At 43.4% G+C, this 20,367-nt stretch overlaps 1 protein-coding gene across 7 annotated transcripts in view; it reads left to right on the forward strand.

Annotated features, from left to right (window-relative positions):
- TANC2 (tetratricopeptide repeat, ankyrin repeat and coiled-coil containing 2) overlaps positions 1 to 20,367 on the forward strand; it is a 363,973-nt gene that overhangs the window by 324,786 nt on the left and 18,820 nt on the right. For all 7 annotated transcript variants that reach the window (XM_010816367.4, XM_005220895.5, XM_005220897.5 and 4 more), the window contains 6 exons: positions 1,625 to 1,747; positions 2,522 to 2,758; positions 6,045 to 6,230; positions 8,401 to 8,494; positions 16,134 to 16,267; positions 17,227 to 17,350. In XM_010816367.4, coding sequence (XP_010814669.2) covers positions 1,625 to 1,747; positions 2,522 to 2,758; positions 6,045 to 6,230; positions 8,401 to 8,494; positions 16,134 to 16,267; positions 17,227 to 17,350 — 898 coding nt within the window. The remainder of the gene's footprint in view (positions 1 to 1,624; positions 1,748 to 2,521; positions 2,759 to 6,044; positions 6,231 to 8,400; positions 8,495 to 16,133; positions 16,268 to 17,226; positions 17,351 to 20,367) is intronic.

The following is a 20,367-nucleotide window of genomic DNA, read 5'->3' on the forward strand; positions in this document are numbered from 1 at the left end:
GCACATAGCTGGGGAAGGCTTTTCATCAGATGGACAGAAGTGAAGCCCACAGTGGCAAGCCCTATATTTGAATCATAATTGTCTTTCTAACAAATCACTGTACCCAAAAATGACCTTACCCAGTGACCTTACTTAATGGGAGCAGAGTGAGACTATTTTAACAGGCAAGGTGTCTCATTCCATCTTCAAGTGGACCAAACAGTGCCTGCCACCTCTACAGACTCTGAGGTGATTATCCTTCAGTTAGATGGGGAAATAGCTTCAGTATGAAGCATCATGACTTTAATCACTTAAGCTTTTAGCATCACCTTCTGCCTGGGATCAGAGGCAAAGAAGTCGATGCCTGTCTGTATGCCCTGCACCCTAAAATAAATACCACATGAAACAGATAAATGATACGAAATTTCACTTGGTCCCATGTGACTATCCAGTACATGGAAAACAATGTTTACTTATTTTTTAAGTGGAAGTTTGTACCTCCAGATCCCTTTACCCACTTCATCATCCCCTCAGCCCCCTCCTTCCTGGCAGCCACCAGCCTGTCCTGGAGACCCACACTTAAATCATACGCTCCTGTCATTGACACAGCGTTATCTTACTGTGCTGCAGACGACACGGTCGCCTGAGATATGACTGGCTCCCTGGGGCGTATAACGTGTGGTGATGACACGACTGTAAGCTGAAGAATGTGGACTTGGACCGTGGTTTTCCTCATGCTGCACTTTTCAGGGTCCTTCAAATGCAGAGTGCTCCCTACCGATCAACTGTAGCTTCTCCCCGGCTGCTAGAATTCTCAGTTCCTATCAGCTCAGGGTCATGAAAAGGCAAAGACAGACTCAGTGCTTATGATCAGTATCACTTAGAACCGCCAATCAGCAGTGACATACAGTCCACTTTATATTTCTTTCCAGTTAGTTTTAAATTTCCCTTATTTTATCTTTGTTCATGAAGAATTGCATATGATTATTAATTGCATAAGGTCATTAATTACCTTAAAAATATAAGGTTGAGGGCCTGTAATTCAGGATATTTGGTATATTTATCAGTTCAGTTCAGTCGCTCAGTCGTGTTTAATTATTACCACTATTAATTATTACCACTATTATTTTCATCACCTTAAAAATAAACCTGATGGACTTCCCTGGTGGTCCAGATTAAGAATCTACCTCCCAGTGCAGGGGACATGGGTTCTATCCCTGGTCCAGGAAGATCCCACACGATGCAGAGCAACTACGCCCGCACTCCGCAGCTAGAGAAGGCACCACAGTGAGAAGCCTGAGTTCCACAATTGGAGAGTAGCCCCAGCTCGCCGCAACTAGAGAAAGCCTTTGTAGCAGCAAAGACCCAGCCCAGCCAAAATTAATAAATATTTTTTTAAAAAGAAGAAAGAGGTATTGAGTAGGTTTGTTGTCAGAGACTGCCGAGGTAGAAACAGTTTAGTTAGCTTGTTCCTCCAGGACCAGTCTGTCCCCCCTCAGTGGACTGGCTCTGTTATGCCGGATGTCGTTAGAGCAAGACACTGTTCTCATTTGTTAGTACCACAAACGTAAAGGCTCCTAACTTACTGCCGAGGGTACTTTTTAGCTGGGCTGATCACTTAACTGTGTCCCTGTTTCTTTTTCAGGGTTTGAGTAAAAAAGTTGGCGTATCATCCTCCATCCTCCAAGGCCTCTGGATCTCCTACAGCACAGAAGGTCTGTCCATGGCGTTGGCATCTTTACGAAATCTCTACACGCCAAATATAAAGGTAAGTGCATCTAAGTTACAGACAGATTGAAGAATTAACTATGAAAACATAAAACTCAGGGGACATTTAGGAGTTATTTGATTGATCTTTGACTCTCCTGTTAACTAACCTTTTATTAATAGTTTGATATATTTTAAATTGTTACATTTTATTCTGTGAATTGAAAATCAAACCTGTTGATCTTCTATAAGATGAGTCTGATTTATAGACTAACTCCTGCTCCTTCTAGGGAGTAAAACATTCTTAGATCACTTTTGTTGCAGTAGAAGTTTTTCTGACCAACAGTTCACTCAGTGGAGACTGCACTACAGTATGGGTGGTGTTTGCTCTAGTTCCTGGGTAGTTTGTATAAAGGAGACGTTTCACATCCCTTTCCAAAGGCAAGGTATTAAAAAAGGAACAAATGAAGATTTTAAAATAAAGAAGTTACTCGGTGTTTCTGGGCACTTATCAAGGGTGACTTAAAGCTTCCCAGGTGGTGCTAGTGGTAAAGAACCTGCCTGCCAATGCAGGAGATGTAAAAGGTGCACGTTCAATCCCTGGGTCGGGAAGAGTCCCCGGAGGGGAATACATGGCAACTCGCTCCCATGTTCTTGCCCGGAGAATCCCACAGACAGAGGAGTCTTGTGGGCTGTGGTCTGTAGGGTCCCAAAGAATTGGACACAACTGAAGCAACTCAGCATGCATGCGTGCAGATGACTTAAGAAAAGATGACTGATAGGATATAACTGATATTTATGTGAGTATCGTTTCCGTTTGTTTTCTTATGACTAGGTCAGCCGACTGCTGATTTTGGGAGGTGCCAACATTAATTACCGGACAGAAGTTTTGAATAATGCTCCAATTCTGTGTGTCCAGTCTCATCTTGGTTACACAGAAATGGTGGCCCTGCTCTTGGAGTTTGGGGCCAACGTGGATGCCTCCTCTGAAAGTGGCCTGACTCCCCTGGGCTATGCCGCGGCGGCAGGCTTCCTGAGCATCGTAGTGCTGCTGTGCAAGAAACGGGCCAAGGTAACGGCTGCCCGGCACTTGTTCTTCCTTCCCTGTGTCTTTCTTCCCGTCTTAGACTCGTCCTTATCTCCTGCGTTGCCTCATGAGTGTAGGTAGAATATACATCAGATCCTATTAGGAAGCAGATCAAAGGAAGAACTGGCTCTGATTACGTCCTCCTGTTTGCCTGCTTGCCCTGGGCCAGTTCCAGGCTGCTTCTGGACACAGTTCTAAAACTTTTGAGAGGTACTTAGGAAACCGCATTTATCAGCAGCCACAAAAAGTCCCTAGCTCACAACCAAGAAATTCTCTCCTGGGCTCAGAGTGAGGAAAGAGGAGTGGGGGAGCAAGGAGACTGCACTGTGAGGTCTGATCTGAATGGCGCCTGTGAACTCTCAGCCTTTCATGTTAGTCGTGGACATAAGAGCAGAGACCAGGCGCCCTCATCTAGCCTTGAAGACACCCCTGTAGACGTCTGAGATGACTGACCAGAAGCACTCACAAGTGTTTCTGTTAGTGTATTTTAATTCTCTCAAAACGTTTCTTTAAAATATATTTGCTTTATAGTACCTCAAGAGCCACTGATATGATAAAACTCAATTTCAAAATATTGATGGAAAAAAAAAAATACCGGGGGGCTTCCCTGGTAGCTCAGTGGTGAAGAATCCACCTGCCAATACAGGAGACACGGGTTCAATCCCCAGTCCGGGAAGATCCCACATGCTGCAGAGCCCCTAAGCCCGTGTGCGACAACTACTGAGCTTGTGCCCTGGAGCCTGGGAATCATAACCACTGAGCCTGTGTGTTGCAACTGCTGAAGCCCGTGCGCCCTGCTCCATAATAAGAGAAGTCACCGCAGTGAGAAGCCCAGGCACCAAAAACTAAAGAACGGCCCCTGCTCTCGCCACAACTAGAGAAGAGCCCACACAGCAGTGAGGACCCGGCACAGCAAAAATAAAATTTAAAAAATAAGTGTTTTTTAAAAAGGAGAATGCTGGTCTCAAAAATGTAGACTTCTGTAGAACATTTTATTTCCATTCTGAAAATAAACTGAGGATTTTGGTGGATTTGCAGTGAACTGTAAATAATATGCAACCCTGACTATTCATTGGAAGGACTGATGCTATAGCTGAAGCACCAATACTTTGGCCACTTGATGCGAAGAGCCGACTCATTGGAAAAAACCTGGGAAAGATTGAAGGCAAAAGGAGAAGAGGGCGGCAGAGGATGAGATAGCCAGATAGCATCACCGACTCAATAGACATGAACTTGAGCAAACTCCAGGAGATAGTGAAGGACTGGGAAGCCTGGCGTGCTGCAGTCCACGGGGTCGCAAAGAGTCAGACACGACTTAGCAACTGAACAACAGCATACCTCGTTCTGAGGTGTCCGGTGTTCTCACCAGGGAGAACTGGGTCTCTCTCCCAAGACTCTCGAGAGCTGGGACCCGGGGACCTCAGTGAAATCCCTGAGCTGTAAATGCTAACTGTGACACAGAAATGGTCCACCTAGAATGTCCTAGTCATTTGGATAAACACCTCTAGAAGCAGCATGATAACTGGGCCTTATTATTATTGCTATAAATTCATATTCTAATCTCAGCTAGGTCTTTCTTGTTGCTCAGCTATCGTTTTATTTATTTCTCATTTTCCCCAGAGAAGATACAGAAATCATCTATGATCTTCTTGAGACCCCGTCAAAACTCTTTTGCCCTCCAACAAGTACCAAGATTGTGTTTGTCTCACAGTGCCTCTATCTCAAAACTCTGTTAATCCTTACAAACTTTTACTTCTGCCTCAGAGAAGGAAGTGTTTGCCTTCCTTTTCAAAATTATTGCCTCCTGTATACATATACACATACACATATATATACACATATACACTTATACACACATATACACACACACATAGGCTGCACCACAAGGCTTTTGGGATGTTCGTTCTCCAACCAGGAATTGAACCTGTGACCCCTGCAGTGGAAGTGTGGAGTCCTAACCACTGGACCATCAGGGAATTTCCCACGTATATTTTTTAATCTCAGTATGTTGCTCTTTCACTAACGTCATTTCATTCTCTTTCTAAATTCACGCTACCTTTCTTCTCAGTTTCTACAAACCTACAAATGTCTTCTCTAACCCTAAAGAGAGACTTTGCTGTCTCCTAACCAGAAACCACTGTCCCTTTTCTTCCTGCCCACATCCACTGAACCTGTCCTAAGAGTCCTCTCTGCTTGCTACCACCGCTTCCTTACTGCTCTTTAACCTCTTACAGTCTGGCTTCCATGAGAGAGAGGAGGCAAGTCATCAAAATCGTCAACTTTGGCATCAAGCACAACCTGGTCGAAGCCTGCATTGACGCTTGCTTTCTATGAGGGCTTGGACAAGTCATTTGACCTCTCTCAGCCTCACTTTGTTCATCTAGAAAAAGGATTAAGAGCTCCTTGCACACAGTAGGCATTCAGTAAACATTTGCTCTTTGCTGGATGGAGTTAAAGCTGGAGAGAAACAGATACAGAACTTAGGTTTCACTTGCTCTGGAGCAAGTGAAGCCTGAACACTGGAACAGTAAGCACTGGAACATACCCTGCCCACCTGCCAGGAGAGGCTGTTCATCCATTGAGACTTGTGGCTAGGGACCTTCTGGTAGCTTGTTCTTAATCAGGCTCCTCTTTCAGCCTAAACCTGTAACCAACACCACAACTGTAAAACTGCTGCTGGAACGTAGTCTAGCATTAAGTTCCAAGTCCCTCCAGCCATTTTGGCCAAATAGTCGAGATTCCACCCTCCCATTGGAAGAAAGAAGTGGCATCTGCCAGACCTTAGTGGTTAACTGTGTGATTCATGATATGAGATACTTTGCTTCTTTAGAACACCAAAAAATTTAAGCTTCAAGATGTTTTTCTTCCCTTTCATGATTTCAAAGACAGTGTTTTGTGCCAGTACAGCTTATAAGCCTTTCAGATTTGAGTCTGAAAAGACCTATTTGAGGACAAAGGGAAGTGTACATCAGGAAAGCAAAGCTGAAGTTTGGGGTCGTTTGGGGCATATTTTTGGTTTCTTTTGATGTGAAAACAAAAGCCTGACGTTATACAAAGAGAGTCTCCCTAGAGGAGCATCTACCAGAGTTGTAGCTCAGTGAAGATCTAGCCTGAGTAAGAGAATATCACCTGAATTTTCTCAGCAAGTGGTCCAAGGAATATGGGAGAGGGTGAATCTTCGTGGTGCAGACCTGTGCAGTGAGAGGATGAAACAAAACTTGGGAGACAGCCCCAGGCTTTTTCACACAGGTTTCTCTGTCCCCTCCCGCAGGTGGATCACTTAGATAAGAATGGGCAGTGCGCCCTGGTCCATGCCGCACTCCGAGGTCATCTGGAGGTCGTCAAGTTTCTCATTCAGTGTGACTGGACGATGGCGGGCCAGCAGCAGGGGGTGTTTAAGAAGAGCCACGCCATCCAGCAAGCCCTCATCGCTGCAGCCAGCATGGGTTACACTGAGGTAAGAAAGCAGCCAGTAAGGCTTGGGTTGTTGTTTCTTTTTTTTTTTTCAAGCTATGTCTTGAAGGAAACCAGGGAAAAAATAGTTGCATTATTACAAAATTGCCAGGTTAATATGAAGTAGCTTTTTGGTCATTGGTCTGAGAAATAGGGAGATGCCAGGGTACCTAGAATGATGTTGGAAAGGACCTTGGGAATTATCTAATCTGATTCCTCCTCATCTTCCACCCCTATTTAACAATGACACTGGGCTGGTGGGGGCGGGGGGTTATTCCTTGACCTTTGTTCACACAGGTGGGTGGAGTGGAATAGGGAGTTGGAATATCAGAAGGACCAGGTTTGAAGCTCAGCTTTCCTCCACGTTGGCTCTGGGCTCTGGGCAATGTAACTCATCTCTTAGAACCTTAGTCTCCCACCAGTATAGAGAGGCTTTCTAATAAATTCTTTTTTATAAGGTTGATATGAAAGGTGCTTTGTAAACTGTTAAACACTGTGCAGATGGTATTTTTGCCAAGTTATTTATTAATAAAAGTAATGTAGTGGCACAATATGTAGAATTGGTAGTGTGCTAGGAAATGTTTAACAACCAGCCTTGGAGAGGGGAGTAGAGAGCAGTAGGAATGTTTTGTGTGTGTGTGTGTGTGTGTGTGTGTGTGTGTGTGTGTGTGTACAAACAGACTAATGAATTGTGTAATACTCTTAATTGAATGCTTTTGTCAATTTTTGCTAAATTTATATCCACACCCAACCCTGTGGTTACAACTCAACCGTGGTTTGATAAATGAAACTACCCATTTGCTCTTTTCCCAATAATTTTGTCTTTAAATCTGGTGTGTGATTCACTGTCAAACTACATTTTGCCCTCATACAAATTATATTCATTAAACTGGAACCTCTTTGAGCTTTTGCATTAAATCAAATCTTGATCTGCAGAATTTGCCAATTTCCAGAGTATAGAATTTGAGCAAACTCCAGGAGATAGTGAAAGACAGGGAAGCCTGGCATGCTGCAGTCCATGGGGTCACAAAGCGTCAGACACGATTTAGCAACTGAACAACAGCAGCAAATACCCCCACCATGACTGATTTCAAGCTACCAACACTGAACACAGAGTTTCAAAGAGATGCACAGGAGTACACCTTTATGTAAAACTGCCACCATGCAGACACAGTCAATATAAATAACCTCATGAGCATACATAATAGTAAAATGTAATTTAATAATTAGGAAGTTATGAGGTTTTATATTTTAACCTATTGATGTAATTTCTTTCATTATTATTTAATTTTTTTTTTTTTCCTCTGCTGCTTGGTTTGTGGGATCTTAGTTCCCTGACCAGGGATCAAACCTGGGCCCTGGCAATGAGAGCAGAGTCTTAACCAGCGGGCCACCAGGGAATTCCCATCATTGCTATTTAATTGTTTTTAAATCCCTCCCTGTTATTTAGTTTTTAATAAACATCTTTGTTTAACAACCAGCTTGCAAAACTCCGAAAATTCAAGAGTCAGCTTTCACTAGCCAGGACAAGCTGGTTCACACTGCATGGGATGCTTCAGTGAGACAGCCACCTCTTCCACTGACCTGATATGTCCCCAAGGGAATATTAAGTAAAATTGGAACTTTGACTATCTGTGGAAGGTTGTTTAGTGCTCCTTATAGTCAGAGTCCTGAAAACAAAGCTGTCACTTGCCTTTGCTGTTAGCAGACATTCTCCTTTTACGGTCCCCAAACAGTCCTTGTAATTCCAAGAGGGAAAAAAAAAGAAGATAACAGCTCTACTCTGAAAAAGTACAGGCCCTCAGTTTTCTCCATATTTATTTTCTGGTTTTTGCTTATTGATTTTTTTTTCTGTTTTATTTTTTTTCTGGTAGTTTTATTAGGAGGGAGAAGGATTGCTTTTTTTTAACTCAAATGTGATAAATATGTATTTTTTTTAAATCACGGGCTGTATAAGTTAATTGCATTCAAGGGAAACATGTAGACTGTACCTGGAGAATGCATGCTCATCTTGGCAGCTTTGCATTTTTTTGTGAGGACAAATTGTTCTGATTCCTGTGGTGTGCAAGAGGGTGGCCCTGGGTTATCCAGATATCTCCCAAACCTCACAGGTTCACAGTATCAGTGTATAGTTTTCCACCTGAACTTCGAGCTGACACAACTTCTTGTTTCAGATTGTCTCCTACCTACTTGATCTTCCAGAAAAAGATGAAGAGGAGGTGGAGCGAGCACAGATCAACAGCTTTGACAGTCTCTGGGGAGAGACAGGTACCTCTCGTGGACAGCTCTTTCTTCTCTCATGAATGTCCTGTGTGTGTGTGGAGACACTCTGTGTCTCACTCCCCGGTGTTTTCTCTGCCAGGTCTTTGGCAGTCTCTCTGTCTTATGGCTGTTGTACTGGAGACCAATTCAGCCAAAGTAAAAAGTCAGGCAATTTCCTTCTTTCAATCCTCTGTCCCTTTGGATGCACCATGCCATTAGCCCTAGAGTCTTCTTTCAAACAAAACTTTCCCTGCTCTTGTTTCCAAATATTTTAAAAGACTGAAAGTTTCCTTCCAGTGTGCCAAACCAGAACAGAAAATAGTTGTGGACTTTATGTATGTGTGTGAGAGAGAGAGAGATCCTTGTAGTAGTTAGGAATAAATATTTCCCCTGTAGTTAGAAACCAAGAAGTTGAATTTTTATCGACACCTCCAGCTTAATGAACCAAATGGTACCATGGTAAAGTGAGTGGTACCTGACATGATTAAATTGATATGTCATGAGAACAGTTGGCATCAGGATGCAAAATGAAGGCCCTGCCCGCTGTAGGTTACAGCCCTGCGTAGTCTCTCTCCGTCTGTAGCAAAGCTGTTTCTATAGTGCTTGGTATTACTCCATAAACAGAAGCATCTTCCTTGTGGCCTTTGCAGGAAATGTTTATTGTCTTTCCCCCAAGTCTAAACTGGAACATCTGGGAAAACATTAGTAACCTTTTCTGTGTTTTTATGAAACCAGGGCAGTGAAAACTGGAGTGTCACCACAGATATGTGTCGTATTTGCCAGGAGAAGGAGACCAGCATTGAGATGGCCAATTTAGGGAGGATATTTTACTAAACAAGAAGGGGGATACATTTTGGTTTGGGTCAGAATGTTATTAAAAATCAAAGAAAATGCTTAAATTCACTCCAAATTTATAATTACCTATTGAACTGGGATGTTTCCACAATGGCAAAAATCTTACATGGGTTTCATGGCTTCCTCAACACCGTGTGGAATGGTCCGAAGCTCAGGAATTTGCTTCTCAAACAATCCTTCCCTCTGCAGAGCCAAAGGGAGCAGATGCCAGGCAGCTGCAGCTTAAGTGCCCGTGACAGATTAAAGGAAAATGTGCAGCTGGAAACAGCTGCTGTCTCTGGGGCTCCACCCTGAGGGAAGCCAGAGGACATACTGAGGGGAAGGGGCTGGCCGGGAACAACGGCCGTGGCGTCCTGAGACCCGGAGCTGTGGGAGGGGCGTGAGGGTTCAGGCCCCATCAGTGCAGCCTCCCAGCACAGCGCAGCTGTCCCCCCAGAGTCTCTCGTTCCAAGCCACACGTGTGTGACCGCTGTGGAGGGCAACAGAAGTAGCGGCCCAGTGGTGCCAGTGGACAGAAATTACAGACTAACAGCCGCCTGCCAATGCAAGAGACGTAAAGGACTTGGCTTCAATCCCTGGGTCGAGACGGTCTCCTGGAGGAAGGCGTGGCAATCCACTCCAGTGTTTCAGCCTGGAAAATCCCATGGACAGAGGAGCCTGGTGGGCTACATGCAGTCCGTGGGGTCGCAGAGTCAGACATGACTGAAGCAGCTTAGCACGCAATCATAGTGATGACTATCACACATATTCTAGTGCTCTCCTTGAAGGAATTCCTTCACAATGTTCGAAAAGGGTGTGAACTCAGACCTTTTCGGGGGAATTAACCCTGAAATGGAGTTTTAACAAGAAAAATAACTTCTTGGTAAAGGAAATTTAAACCATACTACATCCATTGCCTAAAGTAAAAAAACATACAATTAAAAAAAAAAAACACAACTCTTGTAAAAATTATGAAGAGAGGAAAAAGATCAGTGGTTGCTAGGTGTTGGGGAAAATGGGGAAGGGTGAATAGGTGGAGCACAGAGGATTTGAGGGGCAGTTAAAACACTTCATATGATACTATAAGCGTAGATAATAGGTTATTACACATTTGTCCACACACTCACAGGATGCGCAACACCAAAAGTGAGCCCTAATGCAAACGATGGACTTCACGGTGATCAGGATGCATCAGTGTAGGTTCATCAGTTGTAACAAATGGACAGCTCTGGCTGGGGTGTATACAAATGTGGGGGCAGTGGTGTGTGGGAAATCTCTGTATCTTCCCCTCAGTTTTGCTTAGCCCATTAAACTGCTCTAAAACAACAACAAAAAAGGGTGTGAACTAAGTGGAAGACTTACTTTTATTGATATGAATTTCTTATTAGAGTAAAACTTTATGGCCTCAGGACTTTTAAAATATTTCCTGCATTAAAGTGTGTAATAAAGTTTGTTATATTAATTTTCTTAATATGTACCATATGTCAAGATTGTATAAAAAATTAATTTCATGTCAGTTTGTTTGTGGTCAGAATTGTATTGTGCTTAATTTGATACTTAGATGAACTAATTTCAGCATTATGAACATAAGATGTTATTTAAATGAGTTAGGGTGAAATGCATTTGTAGTATAATTTATAGAGCTATAAACTTATTTGACTTCAGAAAACTTTCTGAAAAATCATGTCTTCGCTATGTAAGAAATGTCTCTAGAACTCACCACTAACGTGGAGTAGGCTCTAGTTGCTTCTCTGTTGCACACTGTGCTCAGTTGCTCAGTCATGTCTGACCCTTTGTGACCCCATGGATTATAGCCTGCCAGGCTCCTCTGTCCATGGGATTTTACAGGCGAGAGGACTGGAATGGGTTGCCGTTCCCTTCTCCGGGGGCTCTTCCCAACCCAGGGATAGAACCAGAGTCTCTTGGCTCTCCTACACTGGCAGGCAGACTCTTTACCACTAGCAGCACTATCTGTAGTGATGGCTTTACTAAGTATCCATGTTTCTTTCTAACTTATAGCACATAATCATTTAAAATTTATGATAACCCATTGAATCGTGTATCCTCCAATGGCAAAATCTTATATGTCTCTCTTATAGAGAGAGTGAAAGTGTGTGACCTGCAGCCAGCTGGTTAGGGTCTTATATCTGCAACCCTGGCCTCAACACACAATATATATTTATACATATTTTCTTAAATATGATGGTCATGATGTTTCCAACAGTTTGTATCATTTACTATATTACTGTATAGCCATTATTTTATGTACCATTCCAAAAAGAAAAGAAAAACGCTCTGCCTATTAAACTGACAGAGTTCTTTATTACCACATCAATTATAAGACACATCCTGACTTCGAGATGTTAAAATGCAGAGGGAAGAAAGTGCCTCTTAGAGTCAGTGAAATATATCCTAGCATACAGTGAAATATTTATTGAGATGTAATTTTTACATATCAGGTTTACTAAAAGCAGGTCACTAGAATATTCTGTTTGTTTTCATCCTACTTTTATGGCCTTTTTGTCCTTCCAAAGAGCGCCTGCCTACATCGAGCGTTCACCGTCTGACTGACCCCCTCCCATCCTGCAGGGTTTTCACAGATTTCTTATAGAAGAAGACCAGCACTTAAGGTGACAAGATTATTCCGTGGTCCCTCCTCTGCTCTGTCTCAACACAAAACCAGCATTAAAAAGCTTCTAGCAACTCTGGAGAACCTGAGCCATCCCATAGCCCAAAAGTAGCAGAAGTTCAAAAAATAAACAAGATGCCCTTAAATCACACCTTCATCATCTTTTATCTAGTTTATTGCAGCTACCTCCTAGCTGATCTGATCTCAGGCCTTACCCTTTTGTGACTTATCTCGCAGACTTCAGCCAAAGTGATATTTCTAAGCCACAGTCTGTGCGTGTCACTCTTCTGGTTACCACCCTTCATTGACCACCTGTAGCTTCAACGTAGCATAAAGAGACTTCCCTGGCGGTCCAGTGGTTAAGACTCCACGCTTCCATTGCAGGGGGCACAGGTTCAATCTGGGGTCAGGGAACTAAGACCCTGCATGCCATGCGGTGCAGCCAAAAAAATAAATAAATAACTAGCATTAAAAAAACCAGTCATGATCTCTAGCCTCCTCTGTTGCCCGTCTTCTCCAGCAACAGTAAACGTGCTATCCACACCTCGGGGCCTTTACACATGCTCGCCCTGTGCCTAGAAAGCTTCTCCATGCCCTTGCCTATAAGTCTCCTGTTTCTCTTTCAGCATCTGGTTCAGATTGTCATCTCTTCCTGGAGACCTTCCCAGATACTCTTGCTCTGTGTCACCTCCAGACAGCCCCCATGGACTTATCTCTTTTGTGCTTATCACACTGTATAGCAGTATATTTGTGTATTTGTCTCTTATCCTTACGCAACCCTGAGTTCCTTGAGAGCAGACAGGATCTGACAAACAGCTCCATAAATGCTTACCTAATGAACGTTGTTTTGGATAGCGTGATGTTTATGTCTCCCCCACCACCTCCAGCCCATTGGTCTTACATGATCTGTCTGTGCTGTATTCTTTCAAGGTTGACAAAAGAGAAACAGAAGAACCGTTTGCTCCTCTGCCTTCTATTTAGCATCAGCATTATCCCATCCAAGCAGACTTTGGCTGTTTCCTCAACTCTGAGCTGCATCCTGTCTGTCTCTTCAAACTCCTTAGATGTTTCCCTTTGAAAAAGGACCATTTTGGTCAGATAATCTCATCAGATGCTGGCAAGCCAGGGAACAAATTCCGTTACTGGTCTCTCAGGAAAAGAGATTGGGCTCCCGGCTGTTAATGTTTGCTCTAAGAAGCAGTTTGTTGTTTTACAGAACTGGCTTTGCCTTAATCGTCTCTCTTTCAAAAAGTTTTAACAGTTTCTGATAAGACTCATATAAAAAATCCAGCCAAAGCAACTCCTTGCTCTTGTGTTTTGAAAAGTACAGACTCAATTTTCCATAGTTGTGTTCTGAGATGAAGTCGGCCAGCTGTGTTAATGACCATGTCCAGCTATCAGCAGGAGATTTTTGCCAAATGACATCAGAACTTAAGCAGCAGAGATGATACAAGGAGAAAGGCCGAATGGAACATTCCCTCTCATGTAATGTGTTGTCCAGTGGGTTGAAAGGGGCCAGCCCCAGCAACATGACTCCAGATTAGAGTGGACAGTGTTAAGTTTAATTTTCAGGACAGGCACTGTTTGTGAATTTTCATCTGTGTTCTGTGAGCCATCATCATTGATGAGAGGCTTGATTCCGAAATACTGTCTGTATTTTCTCCAGAGTGCTATAAATTCTGTTGCAAAAAAGAGTGTATTTGCACACGCGTGTGCCACACATTATACAAGACATTGAACGGAGATTTTCTGCAACCCTGCCCCAGCAGCTGCTTTAAACTTGGGAGAGTTAGTAATTTTTCAACCCCCTGTTTTATGTACCAGCAAGATGATTCTTATGGTTCCTAATGAGCATTAAAGCCAGTCAAGCTCTTTCTCCACCCCGCCACCCCCTGCTTTACTGAGATATAATTGACATACAACATTATATAAGGGAAAGGTTGAGGGCAGGAGGAGAACGGGGAGACAAAGGATGAAATGGTTGGATGGCATTACCGTCTTAAGAGTGTGAGCAAACTCCAGGAGATAGTGAAGGACAGGGAAGCCTGGCATGCTGCTGTCCATGGGATCACAAAGAGTCAGACACAACTTAGTCACTGAACAACAGTGTACACGACGTGAGGATTGTCAGACTCTTAAGCTATTCTTGTGTTCTGACCCAGGAACTGAAGGTTTTTCTTTTTCCCTCAACTGTTGGAAATGTGAACTTGAAAAAGACAGAATCTCACTTTGATTTAAAGAACAAGAGACAAAACTTCTCTGTCAAGTAAACAGTCAAATCCATCAGTACCTGTAACTCACCTTGGAAATGACCCTCACCTCAGATGGAAGGAAGCCTCTGCCCTTCTGTGAGGAACAGAAGAGAAGTACCTACGTTAAGCATGCCAGAATAAAACAAAAAACACACATCAGACAAGGCCTACATATATCTAGTTTAAGAATGAGCATACCTTCTAAAATAGTCACACTTTCTTTCAGACATCCTTCTATCCTTGAGGAAGGAAAAGATTACTCTTTGCAGGTTTAACTTAGAGAAAATAGGTAGTTTTGCATTTAAGTCACTTGCGGATAAATTTGGCCAATCTCAAAGACAAAATGCCATAATCTGTGCTTAGATGAAAAAAAAAAGTGACCATTTGATTTGAATTTCAATTACTTCCCTGATTAGATCCCAACATTTGCAAACTGAAATCCTGTCTGCACCTGCCAAGTACTATCTTCTGATTTGTCACTGGAGTAGGTGGCCCTTAGAAAGGAAGAGCCTGCTGATCACCACATCAGGTTTTCAAGTCTCGGTGGGAAAAAAGGTCTCTGTCCTCTTTGTTGAAAAGCACAACTCCTGCCATTTTCTGACAACTTTTACCATCCTCCCTACCCTCATCCATTTAAAACACTAGGTGTACACGTTTGAAATCCCTGGTTAGAAAGAGACAAACACATATTTGTTCAAATATGGACTTAGTAGAAGGTATAGGAGAAGGCAATGGCACCCCACTCCAGTACTCTTGCTTGGAAAATCCCATGGACAGAGGAGCCTAGTAGACTGCAGTCCATGGGGTCGAGAAGAGTCGGACATGACTGAGCAACTTCACTTTCACTTTTCACTTTCATGCATTGGAGAAGGAAATGGCAACCCACTCCAGTGTTCTTGCCTGGAGAATCCCAGGGACGGGGGAGCCTGGTGGGCTGCCATCTCAGGGGTCGCACAGAGTCGGACACGACTGAAGCGACTTAGCAGCAGAAGCTATATCTACAGATTCCTCTTACTACTGTTGAAATAGCACTCAAGGGATGAAATAAGCACTCTTCAGATCTCCACTCTATCAGAGGTCATAAACATGGACTGGAGCACAGAAAGAAGAATGTTTATGTTTCTGCCTGCACGCGGAGTGTCCTTTTTCCTCCCTATAGTTGCTTTTTATCTGCGACTCCATTATTCTGTCTTCAGAAGAAAAGAGCCTTTGTCATATTTCTTCTCTCATCTTTAAAACTTACCCTGAATAGTTTTGACCTTCATATAAAAATGGTTGCACATGTACTAGAAACTTCTATCTCAACTGATGAAGAAAAGGAATGAAAACTGGCCTAAAGCTTAGACTGAAGTTTCTTTTTTTTTTTTTTTTACAGTTTTTTATATATCTTTATTGTAAAAACTCTCTTAAAAGCAATACAGCAAACTGTTATTTAAGAAGTAAGCAAAATTAAGGCTGCCATTTCTGACTTTGGTTCTCTGAATTTAAGGGCCCAGAAGTAGAAATTGGCCCAGAGGTGGTTCCTAGATAATTCTAAAAAAAGCATTCCCCTGCAAATACCCTTCTTTCTTTAGTCTTACCCATGCACATACCAGTGAAAGTTTTGTAGCTGGAAGGGGTACCAAAAAAGAGATAAGTCAAAAGCAGAAAAAAGACAGTCTGGGATAAATGAAACCAAGTAAGTTTTGGTCAGAGGTGATTTTTCAATAAATTTATTATCATAATTGTCTCCATATATGTAAGCCCTTTTAAATGTGGTTTTATTCATTATTTTTCTTTGAAAATTTCCTTCCTGGCAAGAGTAGCCAGAATCATCATTCTTGAAGGTAAAGTAGCAATTGCATCCATCAGACACAGGTGTGCTGCCCTGCTCCCGGCAGAGGCTGGAGGGGGCAAGCCCCCGTCCTCACACTGCGCTCTCTACCCTCAGCCCTGACAGCTGCGGCCGGAAGGGGCAAGCTAGAGGTGTGTCGTCTGCTCCTGGAGCAGGGGGCAGCTGTGGCCCAGCCCAACCGCCGGGGAGCCGTGCCCCTCTTCAGCACCGTTCGCCAAGGCCACTGGCAGGTAAGCAAGTAGCTACTTTGAGACTGTGTCAGAAAGTCAGTATGCAGAATCGTCCTGATAATCTGTACTGGATAGAAGGACTGGCTACTTTTGACTGGTTACTTCACAGCATCCACAGGTTCTCTGGCAGGCTCAACAGATGCCTGCCAACCACTTACTTGCAGGAGTCTCTAACTTACAAAAACAAAATGTGGTGTATGTAAATTTGCGAAGAGCCAACTCATTGGAAAAGACTCTGATGCTGGGAAAGATTGAAGGCAGAAGGAGAAGGTGGCAGAGGATGAGATGGTTAGAGAGCATCACCGACTCAATGGACAAGAAGTTGAGCAAACTCTAGGAGATAGTGAAGGACAAGAGGAGCCTGGCATGCTGCAGTCCACGGGGTCACAAAGAGTCAGACACAACTTAGTGACCAAAAAACAACAAATATAAATTCTGTTAATAGGCGATCTTTCCAGATGTTTAAATTCTGGGTAGGACAGAAAAGAAAGCATATTGGTTATAATCTTTGAAAAAAATTCAGTAGTCCTAGGAGCCAAACAGTGCTGAAGAGTTGTGAGAGGCACTTTACTGTGTTCTGTTTGGTGGTAAATATTCACTGCAGGCAGGTTTGCAGCACCTGGAAGTCAGTAAAATGGCCCTGACATAGGCAGTGACTCGTGTTGGTTCTTCCATTAGGGGATTGTTCAGTCTACATCTTGGCCTCTGTTAATCTTGGATTTTTTTTTACTTAGTGGCTGAGCCAGACATTTAGAGTGAGTTCTCATTTGGCTCTCCCTAAGAAAGTCAGTGATCACATCCCATGGTACTAGGCCGTGCGGAAACTAGAGGAGGTTCTTGCAGCGGCGAGTTTCGCTAGAGGTGATTTGCAGGGAACTCACGTGGTATGGGGGTGGCATGCATGTATCTGCTCAGCATCACTTCCTGGCTCATCCATCCCCCCTTCTCTGCCCCTGCAGATCGTTGATCTTTTACTTACTCACGGAGCTGATGTCAACATGGCGGACAAGCAGGGCCGTACTCCCCTAATGATGGCAGCTTCTGAAGGCCACCTGGGAACTGTGGACTTTCTCCTTGCTCAAGGTCAGTCCTAGGATGCCAGAGCTTGATGGTCAGTACCCATCAAAACCCAAAGCTCGTGATTTCCAGGGATGGATTCCAAGAGGTGTTAAGAATGAGTATTCTTAATCCACTTGATTAGAAAGTGAAAGTCTCTCCTCTATTCTCTTCGAAATTCTGATGTTCTAATTCTAACATGGTGCCTTTCTAATTCTGACATTCTCTATTTCTTTATGGCTTGAGGGATTTTTGGTATCCTAATCAAATTTACATGGTATAAGTTCTTTAATTCAAATCAGTACTCTCCCAACTTTGAAGTTTTTAATATGCACTCAATAAATGTTCATCTTCCAGAGACTGTATTTTGACTTTAACTTTATCAATTCTTTTGTCAGCCTGCACAACTAATATTTTTCTTGTATCCAAAGGAAGCAAATGAAGGTTTGAACAATTGTTGACCAAGGGACCCTATTTGAGGAATCAGGGTATTAATATTATCCTCCTATTGTAATAAATTCCCTTTAACATTTACCAGCATTCACATATTCCTGGTGAATGAGAGGTAAGTTAAAGGAGATTGTGGTCACACCATCCAGAGCATTCCAGGCTCCCCTCAAGGGTTGTGACCTGATCACCTCTACAGACCGGTGATGAGTGATACGGGAACCTCTGTAGTAGAAAAGCTCCAGTCGCTGACTCTGCAGTGCCACCTAGTGGAGCTTGACTGTTTCAGTGAAGCAGGAGGTCGTGTGACTGTGACCAGCCTTGACTCCTATCCCAGTGAGCCTCCCCTATGAGTAAACTGGATCTGATCATCCATCATTCATAAGTAATATCCACAAGTGCATACGCTTCAAGGAGGGCAAGCTCCTGAAAATCATGCCCAGGCCGGAGCTGCTGAAGGGTAGTTGATGTGGGAAGAAGGCAAGGTTTGTTCTCAGATTTCAAATTACAGCTCAGTCAGAGACTTACTGGATCTTTAGCTCTCACCCCCAAAGATGTGTCTTCACTACCTCGGACTCACAAAAGTGGGTTTGAGTCAGAGAACTGTCTTCCCCATGTGCAAAGTGGGTCTTGCTTCCCTAGTACAAACCACCAGACCAGCCTGGTTTCACAGTATCTATCCTTCATTCAGAAAACAAAGATCATGGCATCCGGTCCCATCACTCCATGGCAAATAGATGGAGAAACAGTGGAAACAGTGGCAGACTTTATTTTGGGGGGCTCCAAAATCACTGCAGATGGTGACTGCAGCCATGAAATTAAAAGACGCTTGCTCCTTGGAAGAAAAGTTATGACCAACCTAGACAGCATATTAAAAAGCAGAGACATTACTTTGCCAACAAAGGTCTGTCTAGTCAAGGCTATGGTTTTTCCAGTAGTGGAAAAACCATACAATATTGTGTTGGTTTCTGCCACACATCGACATCTTGAATGGATGTGAGAGTTGAACTATAAAGAAAGCTGAGCGCCAAAGAATTGATGCTTTTGAACTGTGGTGTTAGAGAAAACTCTTGAAAGTCCCTTGAACTACAAGGAGATCCAACCAGTCCATCCTAAAGGAAACCAGTCCTGAATGTTCATTGGAAGGACTGATATTGAAGCTGAAACTCCAATACTTTGGCCACCTCATGCAAAGAGCTGACTCATTTGAAAAGACCCTGATCCTGGGAAACATTGAAGGCAGGAGGAGAAGGGGTCAACAGAGGGTGAGATGGTTGGATGGCATCACCGATTCAATGACTCAATGGACATGAGTTTGAGTAATCTCCGGGAGTTGGTGATGGACAGGGAGGCCTGGCGGGCTGCAGTCTATGGGGTCACCAAGAGTCAGACACAACTGAGTGACTGAACTGAACTGACTGATCCTTCATTCTGCTGACATGGGTGTTGGGGAGCAAGGGGGGATATCCCTAGATGCTCAGGATAAGACATGGCAGTAGTAAATGTCCCAGAACAACCCAAGTCTGCTGGAAAAGGGAGGACCCTTCACCACAGATAAGCGGTAGATGACCGCACAGGATCTGCCGCACACCCATAGAAGCAGCTCATCAGATGTCGATGTATGGCAGAAACCAACACAATATTGTAAAGCAATTATCCTTCGACTAAAAATAAATAATGTTTTTTAAAAAGAAGATCATCAGACACAGATTTCAGAGAGTTGTCCTCCTTCACTGCAGGCATTCTGATCTCCATACTATTTCGTTCTTTCACATTTAAATCAGAGACTTTCTCTCAATCAACGAATTCTACAGATGTATATTTAGCCTACATTATTTGCAAAACACTGTGCTAGGAACTGTGATCTTTTTTTAATTAATACACTATAATCCGTGTCTTCAAAGGGTCTGTAATCTGGCAAGGAGGGGATGAAACAAAGATAAGTAACTGCCTTAAAAAGCAGATAATCCTGAGTGTGCTGATAAAGGTATTTGAGTTAGAACAGGACAGACTTTGAAATTTGAGTAGGAAAAATGTTCTGTATTCAGGGAGGGGATATAATGTAAATGAAAGATCAGAGAAGAGAAGCAGGTACACAGCAAGACTGGGGAAATACGCAAGTTGTCCAGTAATGTACATGAGGACTGTTGGAAACGTACATGGAAAGAAGTTGAAAAAGAAGAGACTGGGGCTTCCCCGGTGGCTCAGTGGTAAAGAATCCGAATCTGCCTGCCAAGGCAGGAGACATGAGTTTGATCGCTGATCCAAAAGGATCCCACATACTGAGGAACACCTGAGCCCACGCGCCACAACTATTAAGCCTGCAGCTAGTGAAAGCCTGCCTGCCCTAGAGCCCGTGTTCAGCAACAAGAGAAGCCACCACAGTGAGAAGCCTGAGCACTGCAGCCAGAGAGGAGCCCCCGCTCTCCACGACAAGAGGAAAGCCTGCACAGCAACAGAGGGCACAGCCAAAAGTACATAATAAGTAAAGTTATACTAAGGAAAGGAACGGATTAAAAGAGTTTGGACTTCTCTGAAGGCAGTAGGGAGCCTTTCAAGATTGTTTTAAAAGGGAATCAATCAATGCCAGAGTTGTG

This window comes from Bos taurus, chromosome 19 (assembly GCF_002263795.3).
Source record: "Bos taurus isolate L1 Dominette 01449 registration number 42190680 breed Hereford chromosome 19, ARS-UCD2.0, whole genome shotgun sequence".
Lineage (NCBI taxonomy): Eukaryota > Metazoa > Chordata > Mammalia > Artiodactyla > Bovidae > Bos > Bos taurus.